Source organism: Mizuhopecten yessoensis, unplaced genomic scaffold (assembly GCF_002113885.1).
Source record: "Mizuhopecten yessoensis strain PY_sf001 unplaced genomic scaffold, ASM211388v2 scaffold11063, whole genome shotgun sequence".
Taxonomy (NCBI): domain Eukaryota; kingdom Metazoa; phylum Mollusca; class Bivalvia; order Pectinida; family Pectinidae; genus Mizuhopecten; species Mizuhopecten yessoensis.
This window is the reverse complement of record NW_018408860.1, coordinates 51,977-64,939: the sequence shown is the minus strand read 5'-3', so window position 1 is coordinate 64,939 and position 12,963 is coordinate 51,977. Positions and strand designations below refer to the sequence as shown.

Here is a 12,963-nt window from a genome sequence, read left to right as displayed (position 1 = left end):
TCTTTATCAGATAATGTGGCTTACCCACACAGCACATTTCCTGACACGTTGTTGGTATGGTCCAAAATCCTCCCAATGTTTAATCGGAGGAGATGGGACGGGGTAGGGGCTCAAGTTTGCGATAGATGGCGAATGCAGGTTAATAGGGCGGCCTCCTCTCACATTTTATATCATTGTAACAGCTCCTTCATTGGCTATCCCCAATTAACTCTGAAAGCCCCAGAGATGTTTAGAGAGGATGATGGTGTCCATTTATCGCATGCAGAAAATCATATACTTTTAAATTCAGTCAGGAGTGCTTTGCATTTGTTTCTAGTAACTTCAAACAGAGTATTCCCATAAATAATTTAAACCAAACAACACAATTGAAAGTTTCCCCTCTCCCTTACGTGCGGCACGGCACGGCACGACTTGTTCGTCGAAGTTTCATTGTGCGCCTAACATTGTTGAACGTTGGTGGTGCCCTCTTTTTGTGATTTATCAGCCATGTACGCCATTTGGCGGAACTTCGACAAACAATAATATAAAAGTAAGTATTGTATGGCTTAATTGCTGGAGATCCTCAGCCACAACGATACATAAAAATGTGGCTTGTTGGAGAACGTAAATAATTCAATAATACAATTTTCAGTCAATAATACAGATTTTGAACGTAATCTATTTACAAGGATTAGTTCGCTATGATTGCTCAGCCTCTTCTGTGTGCTATTATAGTATATAGATTTCATAGTTGACGCTGGAGATCTTCGTCCAACTTGGAGTAGAATATACATAGATTTGAATTTAAACATTTGAGATTCTCAAAAGTGATATTAATGACATTTGGACTTTTAAGGATAATCAGTGAGAGGCAATTAAGTTTGAAGTTAAATATTTGAATTTATTTGACGTCTCAATTGGAGGCGATTCAATCGATGTTGATTTGAATTAGACATTGCCATAAATGTCTGCTGGGGCGAGCATGTCAATAAAGCCGTGGCACAGTACCCGAATCGGGACACTTTTTAGTGAAATATTGATGTATTTCATACCATACTACTTATCGATCTCAATAATTATTCTTCACTTTTCCCAAATAGATATCATTATCTGTTCATTCTAATAACAAGTTGATATTTCCGGCGCGTGGTTCCATAAATAGAACCAAAAATATAGTAATGGTTAAGTGCATGTAATCGCGAAACAGGTGTAGCTGTAACCAAATCGGGACACACCAACCAGTTTTGGCTTATATTTGGAGATGAAAAAAGTATTAAGCAAAACATGACATATCTTTGGAATATTTATAAGAGCCAATTGGGTCGTTCTGAATGAATTTCTTTTCCAAACCACCATTGGTTGTAAATTAATAGGACTGTCGGAAAATCACATACAAAAATTGAAAATCAGTAACGTCGCATATGGCGCATCAATTTAGAACGTTACATTTTCGTTATTATTTACAAACTTAAACTGTGATTGTAACCATAAGTGGCAGTAAATCAAGTTCATATAATGTTTTATTGGTATATAAGCATCTTTAAAAAAATATTGTCAATTTAAAAATTCTTCTTTGCACAGCATGCAAATATCTTGTGACTTTTTAATGTCCGTCAAGTGTACATGTCCCGATTTGGGTACTGTGACGTTAGCTTGTACATATACTGTCTACATGCGTGTCTTTTATACCATACATATTTATAGTTGTTCAATTTTTAGAACACAAACGGGTGACTTGCCAAACGAAATGTCAGAAATTTGTTTATTTTCAAGGACCACAAGGGGCTGTACATCCGTTTTAAAATGTAACATTTTCGAGTATATAAAAACGGCGGACTTGCAAATGTTTATGTTTGTAAGGCTTTTGTCAAGGCTCGGCTGAAAGCGGCATCAGATTACTAAGTCCGACATTATATTTGATAAACGAACAACTGTGGTCCGACCGGTTAAACCGTTTCAACGAAAACAGCCATGGTTCACGTACGCATGCACCTTTCGGTACCTCTACGGCGTACATGGATAATTACTCCCTCCTTGTGTGTAGACACACACGTACAAGACATGCGCAGTGTGTCCTTTCGTATTGTTGACGATAAGCCATGATCGCGCTAACGTGATGAGGGAATAAACATTTCTGGCTGACCACTTCGCCTTGACCAGTGCTATAAACTACTCAGTACCAAAGTAACTAGGTAAACCGATGCATTTCAACTGTCACATAGATTGTTTCGTGTGTTTATGGGGACGAAACGGCGTATAGATAGACGCGACCTACATAGAAACACACCATTTTATTTTACGATTAAGGAAGTTAATTGCAAAACAGATACCCTGGTATGCCAATACGTTAGGAAGTAAAGTCATTGCCAACTTTTACTATTACTTAGATTCCTCCTAGCCTTTTCGCATCCTAGCTCGGTACTCCAGGGATTATAACTACGTACCGTGCGCTTACTTTCGCTTTTAGCCCGAGTTTCCTCTGGCCCTGACACAAGACTTAAACTTTGACAGATAGATACGTCAGACATTTCATTCTATCTGTCAAAATGTCTAAGTCTGGTGTCAGGGCCAGAGGAAACTCGGGCTATTTCGCTCTCTGCACCCTAGGAATATGTCATGACAAAATCGAAGGCTGATCAGCAGGTCGGGAAAACCACCAACTTGCGTTTAATACGCAAATTCGCCTATTATATGTATGATTTTGTTACTAAAAATAACCCAAATCGCTTTAACAGTAACTTTTGCAAGATATTATTAAAAATCACATTAATTTACGACAAGGTAAATCATATTTGGCTAAAAGATGTATACTGAAAGCTTTGGCTACTTAGAAACGTGATGTATCTTTACCGGAAGTATTGCAGGCTTGCATCTATTTTTGGTACTTTCCCACATGCAAATAAATTTTATTTTTGAATTTTTATTATGTTTCATGACTGAATAAATGCGACTTGGACAAACAATTTGAAAAAGTAAAGATTAAAGTGATTTTGGCTATTTTTAGTAACAAATCCATACCCCTATTGGGGTATATAATAGGCGAGTTTGCGTTATATACGCAAGTAAGTGGTTTTCCACGACCTGATCAGTGTGCGCAACCAGCTTGTGTGCGAGACGAGAAGACTAGATATATACTTTTATGTACATCAAAAGAATCTCTCGTTTACAATGTTTACTTTTTAAGACTGATCGGATAAACAAAATGGCCGACTGGCAGCCATCTTGGATTTTGACAGTGAATATTTGTTATTGACACTTTTTCACAGGAAGTACCGGAGGGACCTTTATCAAATTTGATACGTAGGTTTCCCTTTGTCCTGAGTTGTACATATTTTATTTTGTGAGTGATCTTCGAAGGTTGTGTTTTAACAGCAGTATGAAGTCTTGATAAAAAGTTACCTCAAGGTGCATTTACTGTTTACATGACTTGATCAAACAGATAAGAAGAGAAAATATCGAACTGACTGAACTAATGAAGTCGGTACAATGGTGGGCAAAGATCACTCTGGGATCTCTTGGTTAATTTGAAAATGGGGAAATTGTAACCTTAACTGCTTTTCTGAGATCAAAATAAGAAATTTGCAGACTTTTTATTTCTAATTTTGATTGTTTTTATAAACTCTCTGTGGATAGGCAAAACATCAGGGGTTGAGTGACATATGGAATATACATTTTTTTTACTATTTAATTGTTTGCATAAACTCTCTGGATATGCGAAACATCAAGGGTTGATTGACATATGAAATATACCATTTTTTTACTATTTAATTGATTGCATTAACTCTCTGTGGATAGGCAAAACATCCAGGGTTGAGTGACATATGAAATATACAATTTTTCTACTTAATTGTTTGAATAAACTCTATTGATTGATGAAACGTCCGGGGTTGAGTGTCATATAAAACATACAATTTTGTTACATCATTTTACAGGTAAACAATACAAATCTGTCACTCAGTCATATTGACAAAGGGACCGGTCGGTCTTGAAGAATTTTAATCTACATTGATTGTGTACAAGATATTACAGATTCCCAAACCGATGAATCTTATTGATTAACAAAACTGACTTGTTCTAAATTAACATGCTAATCAACTTATTCATGAATGTTCTAGCTGGTAATAGATTTATTGCATAACCTGTGTAAGGAAAGATGATAATTCCAACAAAATATTTTAACGTGGTCTCAACATGCCACAGTATAATTTGTGCTACTTTATATATTGTCTTCTAACCTTCATTATGGTGTGTACATTGTGACGTCATACCATTGTTGTGCAATGACGTGTAATTTTGACGTTAGGATTGTGTCCTTTGGAAATAAAACTTTGAAGTCCTGTGAGGGTGAAAAGTGATTATTTTGATTTGGTTATTATGGCTATCTATTCTTGTTAATGATATATATATTATATATATAGGGAACTATTATGTGATGGCAAAGCTAGTTTATGACGTCATAATATGTACTTCAAATAAACAGTCTGAAGAATCTCCTTGACGAGATGAAAGTGCTGAAGACTTCTTGTTGAGATTTTTTCTTTTTATGTACATGTATATACAATATAAATATGAAAATGAAAAATTACAAGAAGACTTGACACAAAATTATACTATGGCATGGAGTGGAATCTCCACTCAAATTTTCGTGGCTATCATAGATTTTGGCACAACTTGTATATATATATATTTATCACATAATCGGCCTGTTATCCAGTGAATTCGCCTGTGTAATAATTTTACATATGTCACTAATGTAATATACCCTGGAGCGTTTTTCATTAGCTGTGCCAGTCACAGAAATCAATTGTGATGTCATAATATGGACAATGACATGACGTCATAAATTGTGAATGGCGCAACAAAATGGCTGCATGTCTCCGTTTGATTAAGCCCTCTACATTTTAGCTTTAACACCTGTCAAAATGTAAGTTTTCTAAGTTATGTGATAAAAAGTATCTTAATTTATTTTATTTTCATATGAGCTTTTATGAAACTCGTCTCAAAGTTTTAATTTTTGCTCGCCAAGGCTCGCTACAATAAAAACTCCTTAGACTAGTTTCATAAAATCTCATATGAAATGAAAACTCATTCAAGATCCTATATATATAAAAAAAACTTCTCCAAAAATAATTTTTTTAACCTATAATCATTTATTTCCAGAGCAGAATGGCGGCGGCAGGTGGTGGTATCTCCACTCACCTTTTCGTGGCTGCCATAGATTTTGGTACAACGTACTCTGGATATGCCTTTTCTGCCAAAGACGACTTCCGAAAGGAGCCACTGAAGATAAATGCCAATGTTTGGAATGCTGGTGCGCGGTCGCTGATGTCGCATAAGGCACCAACAGCGCTGCTCCTCAACCCTGACAAAACCTTCAATTCCTTTGGCTATGAAGCTGAGAATAACTTCTCACAGCTAGCAGAGGAGGGTGAACACAAGGATTACTACTTTTTCCATCGTTTCAAGATGTTTCTATATAACAACAAGGTTAGTGTATTGTCTGTACTGTAGGTACAGACATTGGTATATTCTTAAATAGGTGGTCCTGCATGGTATCTTTGTGTATAGCATCTTTATGTCAAGAAGTGTTAAGCGGTCTATGTAACTTTAGACAGATTTATTATTTTTAAAGACAGTTTTTTTTTTGCAAATGGTTCAAGTATTATACCTAATAATGTAATGGTGGTAACAGGTGTATTATGTAAATAATGACATTCATCACCTGCTATGGCAGGTACAAATAACAGACGTCGCTGTAGCGAACTATTATGTGACGTCATAGTTTGTAGTGTCATAATTTCTCCTTCAAATAAACAGTCTGAAGATCTCCTTGATGAGATGAAAGTGCTAATTACATGTTGTTAAGACTTTTTCATTTTATATTATTTCTTTGTACGTCAAGATCATTGTACTGCTATTATAATATATGTACGATAGTGCAGACAAAGAACTTTATTAAAATACTTGTATATATATATATGGCTATCATTGAAAGGTTTTTCATTTTTTAGAATTTACATAGAGAAACGACAGTCAAAGAGGAGGGAGGCGAGCGAACGTTGCCAGCATTAGAAGTGTTCTCCCATTCCATCCGGTACCTAAAAAACCATTTAGTGGACAGTATACAAAAAATGGTGACTGGAATTCACGATAATGACATTAAGTTTGTACTGACAGTTCCGGCAATATGGGACGACAAAGCGAAACAATTCATGCGGGTAGCAGCCAAGAAAGTGAGTCATTAACAATTAACATTTCTTAACAAATGTATTTTTGAAGTTTTATTTGTTTCCTGTAGCTTTTCCCCCTTCAATTGCTATATATTTCTTACATACCTGCATGGCCATGTATGATAAAGATTTCCAGTGATGGAAATCGTTTTAAGAAAATCCATTTTTATAGACATGTCATCACAGATCAAAGAGACTACAACTGACTGTAGCAAATTTCACATTATTCTAATTTGTTTTGCTGAATTTCATTTCTCAGTTCAAATTGAAGTGATTTATTATATCATGTATAGCTGTGTTATTTATGATTTTAAGTTTATTACTGGAATTGGGTAGACTGTCCCTCTGTTTGTAGACATATTGTTGTTCACATTTACTCCTCCCAAAGTACTTAGCATATGAGGGAATGTGAACAAAGAATACGGTATATAGATTGGAGTTATATATCTCCATATGACAGAGTTATGCACCTTTGTTTAAAAACGTTGTTCACATTTCGCATATAAAGTGATACGATAAAGTACGTATTGAACTGATTTGAATGAGCCTTGGTACACTTACATGTACATGACGGGGCGTGAATGAAGCGTATAGGTTGAATTCACCTCCCCATATAATGCTTGCATCAAATTAAAGTGGATGTGACAGTCTAAAATTGGAGTAACCTCCCTTATTTATGTAGTTATGCCCCTTTGTTTTAAAACACTTTTGAAAAACAAAACTATTTCTTACCATTCTTTGTGCAGGCCTTTTGTACAGTAAATCTGCCATTCCTGATCTGGCAATAGTTCTGGTTTAATGTTGTTTATAACACATGTTTTCATTGGTTTGTGTTTACAGTCTATCCAGCGATAGACCGGAACATTATTTTGATGACTTTGTACACAAAATACTATTTTTTTTTACTGAAAAAAAAAATGGAAATCTGAGCATTATTCTTGATATTACATTCTAGATAACTTGCTAAGGTGCTTATTTGAGCATCAATATTTGAGATCTAGTATTTGAACCTGTAGAAAAGCTCCAGCTTGTCATACATTGCAATAGCATGCACTGGGATTACATTTGGTTGATAAAAATCAATGTGCTGTTCATAAAAAATACAATTGTTGTTGTAAATAAGTACAACACATACACTTTGTGCTATAGAAGTTTCCTTTATAGGATCAGACTAAATACAAAAACTTGTCTATCTGTTTATTATCTAGTCCAGTCCTTCATTACATTTTGTCTGTAATTGGCTTCTTGTGTGAAGGGCTGACAACTTTAAAAAAAAAAAAATACTTTGACCCACTTTCTAGGTCAGCCTTAGGAGTAAGATGTGTTAAAATCCTTTAACTTTTGTTAAAGGTCAATATGAGGTTAACAACTCTGATTTATATAACTATTTGCCCTGATACTTGCTAGAATTCAATTTTTCAACTCTGAAGGTCACATGAGTAAAATATATTGAAATGTTCAAGCAACAATCTTTAAGGTGTTAAGCCTCTAAATGAACAACAAAATACAATCCTGGTATTTTCAATTTGACTCAAATTATTCATAATTAGTTTGACTTGTACTGTCTTAAAGCTATATGTACATGTAGCTGTTGTGGTAAAATGATGTAAGACCTGGCTATAATTATATGATTGTTGTTTATCAGGGAGGTATCAAAGAGACACAGTTAGCTATAGCTTTGGAACCAGAGGCGGCATCCATCTTTTGTCAGCACCTTCCAGTGGAGAGATCCGGAGCCGGAAATGAAAGTTTCCTCAAAGGGGCCAAATCTGGGACGAGCTATATGGTGTTGGACTTGGGAGGTATGAATACAAAATTGTAGTAACTTTACGAAGTGCAAAGTTCCTAACCATTTTAGGTCTTTTTTCTGGAAGATCAAGAGATACTGGTTGAAAGTGTTTCAGATGTAAATTCAGATAATTTTATTTCATTTCAGGATTTCTAAAAATATCTTTGCATGCTTGTGCATATATATATATATATATGTGGAACATGTACCAATTGTATCTACTTACAGGCTAAGCCTTGTTATTTCATCTGGCCCGAAGGGTCATGTTAGCTTATGCTATGGTTGTTATCCATCCGTCAGCTTTTCCTTTAAACACTAGTACTACTGTACTTGTGTGGAAATTATTGCGATTCCCACCATATAATCATACCGCCAGGATTAATGTCCCTGGGTCCAATCCAGCCCATTTAACATAGGCCATAGCATGGAAACTGTTGAGATCACCATCCTTACTTTCACTAAGCATGGAAAAATAAATACACCCAGGGTTCTCCATGCACCTTGGTTCTTTGTGCTGGAGTCATGACCAAGCCCTATTACCATTTACTAATATGTTTGGATTTTATCCAAAAGTACTTTCAAACCATATGCTTGGTCTTTAGGACCTTGTGCAAAGAAAGGGTCAGGTGTAGTTCCTCAGTGTGATGTATGTGCCTAAAGGATAGAATTGGTTGTCAAATCATCTTTAGGAAGCCTACTCTTCTAGACCAGGTAATTGTATTCTGAACAATTTGGCTGTTGACAAAAGATGAAATGTTATAAAGATGAGATGCTGACCCTTAAATGGAAAATATCTGTAATATCAATATTAATTAAAATGTTTTGCAATGATTGTTTGAAAATCCAGCTGAACAATTAAGATCCGCTGGACCTTTTTTTTTCTTAATGAATTCACTTCAAATATTGACATTGAAGTGGTGATGACAGACATTAAACTAATCGTTGAATGGTGATGTAGCTGGTTGTGTCTCTGGTTTCAGGTGGAACTGCTGACATCACTGTCCATCGGCGACAACTTGACGGGACACTGAGAGAACTACTTCCTGCAACAGGAGGTGCATTTGGTGGGAAATCTATCGACGATGCCTTTAGTGCTTTCCTTGCAGACATTATTGGGGAGGACAGTCTGAAAAAATTACAGATGGAGGCCATGGAGGATTACATTGACCTTTTCCGAGAATTTGAAACAAAGAAAAGAGCAAATTTTCAAGACAAGCCAGGGAAAGTATCAGTTACAATGCCTGTAGCTCTGATGGACATAGTTAAGAAAGACCTCAAAGGAAAAACAATGGAGGATGTTGTGAAGTCATCTCCACATGCGGAAGATGTCCAGTGGGGAAAACAAAAACTACAGATTTCAAAAAAACGATTCCAAGGACTTTTCGGTCCAACTATAACTGGAATCATTAAACACATGGAAGGCATATTGAATGAAGAAAAGTTCCAAGATGTGGAGAATATACTTATGGTTGGGGGATTTTCGGAATGTGAACTTGTCCAAAATGCAGTCCGTGGAAAGTTTGGTAAGAAGCGGATTATCGTTCCAGATGAGGCTGGCCTGGCTGTGCTTAAGGGTGCAGTTCTCTATGGTCACATGCCCAAGGTAATCAGCAGCAGGGTGGCACGTCACACCTATGGAATACAGAGTTGGCCAGCATTTGATCCTCTCAGACATCCTGCTGAAAAGAAGGTTGTTATCAATGGAGTTGCTCGATGCAAGGATGCATTCTTCAAGTATATAGAAATCGGACAGCAAGTGACCCCTGGCCATACGGAGTCGCAAGTGTTCCAGGCGCTTAAACCAGACGAGGCTACCCTAGAATGTACTGTATATGTATCAGACCAAAGGGACCCTGTCTTTGTAGACGACGGGGGGTGCACGCGATTGGGACTCCTCACAGTTCCCCTAGACCCTAACCGTAGAGGAGCAGTTGAGGTGGAGGAGACGCTTGTATTTGGAGAAACTGAGCTTCATGTGCAGGCGAAGGACATGGCCAATGGAAACATGTATGAGGCTCGCTTCGACTTTTTGTAAGTACAACTGTATTACTATCAAACGTTCACAAGATGAAATAAAACAGGAAAACCTAGAAAACTTCCATGAGAAATAGCCAAATCAGTTACTGCTGTAAGTTAAGTTTTGTACTGTGTGGCACTGTCATGATGGTTACGGTCAAGTGCTGGAAAGTGGTGTAGTTCGTCAATGTCTATTACTGATAGACAAACATAATTTACAAGCCATTTTGGCCCACCATAATCTCATAGAGGCATGTTTCCCATCGCTGTTGAACAATACTTGTTACCACAATTTGATGTTAGAACAGGTTGTTATATGATGACAGGTAAAATGTGGGCGCTTCCTTAGATGTAGTAGACAAACCTTGTCTTTATCATGTCTATTTCATCAGCACACCTTATCTTACTAATTCATCAGCACACCTGTATCTTTATCATACTGTTTTATCAGCAAACCTGTATCTTTATCTTACTTTTTCATCAGCCTATCTGTCTTTATCATACTATTTCATCAGTACACCTGTATCTTTATTCTTTATTGTACTTTTTCATTAGCACACCTGTATCGTTATCTTACTAATTCATCAGCACACCTGTATTTTTATCATACTTTTTCATCAGCACACCTGTATCTTTATCATACTTTTTCATCAGCACACCTTTATCTTTATCCTACTTTTTCATCAGCACACCTGTATCTTTATTGTATTTTTTCATTCGCACCTGTATCGTTATCTTACTAATTCATCAGTACAACTGTATCTTTATTGTACTATTTCTTTAGCACACCTGTATCTTTATTGCACTATTTCTTTAGTACACCAGTATCTTTATTGCACTATTTCTCTAGCACACCTGTATCTTTATTGCACTCTTTCTTTAGCACACCTGTATCTTTATTGCACTATTTCTTTAGCACACCTGTATCTTTATTGCACTATTTCTTCAGTACAACTGTATCTTTATTGCACTATTTCTTTAGCACACCTGTATCTTTATTGCACTATTTCTTTAGCACACCTGTATCCTTTTTACACTATTTCTTTAGCACACCTGTATCTTTATTGCACTATTTCTTTAGTACACCTGTATTTTTATCTTGTGTATGTACAACCAATCTACTGTTCCAGTACACAACAAGGAAATGTTTTTGTCTTTCAGGGGTGAAGGTTTTTAGAGACTTTTTGGGAATACAAAATCAGAGGCAAGGTGATTACGAAGGAAGCACCTGATTACGGACCAGATGTGACCTAGTGGGAGTGGTTTATTCAGTCATACCATGTGACCTAGTGGGAGTGGTTTATTCAGTCATACCAGCGTTATAGGGATCAAATGCTTCCTACAAAAGGATTTTCTTGAACAGACATACAATAATTGGGGGTGTTCTCATGATCAGTTCCCCCACTTTTTAGAGAACAAAGAAAAGTGTTGATGTATGAAGACAGGTAATACACTAGGTAAATACGGCCAATACTACTCAGAAACAGACTATGATCCTTCTTACAACATTCTTCTCTCCATGTTATTTTAAAAAGTGGGGGAACTCAGAGAACATGCCGATAATTGCACAGTATCTTGGATAAGAACAGTTTCCCAAAGAGAATTAGCCTTTACAATTACGAATTTTACAATAATTAACTAAAACTATGATCTTTTAATAGGTATGGTAAGACACCAGCATTATGTGTCTAATAATATATATACATAATTCATGCATTCATAAGCTGATTGTGATTTTACTTGACTGAAATACAGAATATTGAAGGTTGAAGAATTAGAAATACATGTAGTGTTATAATGAAGTGGATATGATCTAATGTTGGAAAGAGTAAGTATGTATACATGTACAAGAAAGATAGATTGGGAAAATTTGATGAAAAGAAAAAAAAATCATGATAATGTGTGAGAGAGAAAGAAAGTAACTCCCACAGGTAATGGGTATATTTATGTTAAAAATATACATGTTTACTTTCTAGAAGAAAAAAAAGCAATATTTATGGAACGTTTATCGCATTTTAACCCAAGAAAGCTGAACTTATATTGCAACCAATGCATGTAATGTCTGTTTTGCAGTGACCGAAATTCAAAATGATTCTCTCGGATGATGAATTACGTGAAAATTGGTGCCATATGCCAAGTAAAACTTAATTTTGGCAATCAATGTAGCTTCTAATACAGTGTTGTTGAATGTTACTGTTTAACACTTTCACCCCTATATAACTTTAGTAGACTCTACCATGCATTGATATGGATGAGTCCATTTTAGTCAAGTGGTGTTAACCCTTTTCACCATTGTAGACCACAATGGACTCATCCAGATCAATGCATGGTTGAGTTTACTAAAGTTGCATAGGTGTGAAAGGGTTAAAACAGTGTAACTTTATATGATATAAAAACTGGAGTTATATACTGCTTGCTTTGTTATTCATTTGTATGTTGGTAGCTACGAATGTACATTAATAAGATGACTGCCATACAATGTAAGGCATCACACAGCTCTTGGTTTTATTCAGTTTTATTTATTGTTTCATCAGGTAATGCTGACTAAATGTATTATCAATTTTCATCTAGAACATTTGTCATTCAGATGATATTCATACAGAAAAAAAATGTTCCTGCAAATTCAAATGATTTTCATTCAAAATATTTTTTCTGTAGACATTTTTAGCTCACCTGGCACAGAATGCCTGCACTGTAATGGGATTGTGTAGCATCTGTCGTCTGACCTAAACTTTTTCTTTCAAAGACTTCTTAACTCATTTACCCCTGAAGACACATTTGAACTCTTCCAATTCAAGGGTTTGAATAGTCCATTATGTAATATCAGGGATGAATGAGTTAAGAACTATTAGTTGTTATATAGAAATAACTTTGATCTACATGTATATTCTAGATTGAAGGGTTTTCACATGCCTGACACAAAGTGTTTCCGTCTGTCTGTCCATAGCT

General features: G+C 35.9%; 1 protein-coding gene across 2 annotated transcripts; it reads left to right on the top strand.

Annotated features, from left to right (window-relative positions):
- Window positions 1-2,047: 2,047 nt before the first annotated feature.
- LOC110465214 (heat shock 70 kDa protein 12A-like) lies at window positions 2,048-12,515 on the top strand. Of its 2 annotated transcripts, none has more exons than XM_021520885.1 (6): window positions 2,048-2,171; window positions 5,145-5,466; window positions 5,991-6,212; window positions 7,855-8,011; window positions 8,979-10,029; window positions 11,176-12,515. In XM_021520885.1, exons 2-6 carry the CDS (start codon window positions 5,146-5,148, stop codon window positions 11,189-11,191), a joined length of 1,767 nt encoding a protein of 588 aa, XP_021376560.1. In that variant the 5' UTR covers window positions 2,048-2,171; window position 5,145; the 3' UTR covers window positions 11,192-12,515. The 2 variants fall into 2 exon arrangements, with proteins under 2 accessions (XP_021376560.1, XP_021376559.1); XM_021520884.1 differs by having other exon boundaries at window positions 5,140-5,466.
- The last annotated feature ends 448 nt before the right edge of the window (window positions 12,516-12,963 follow it).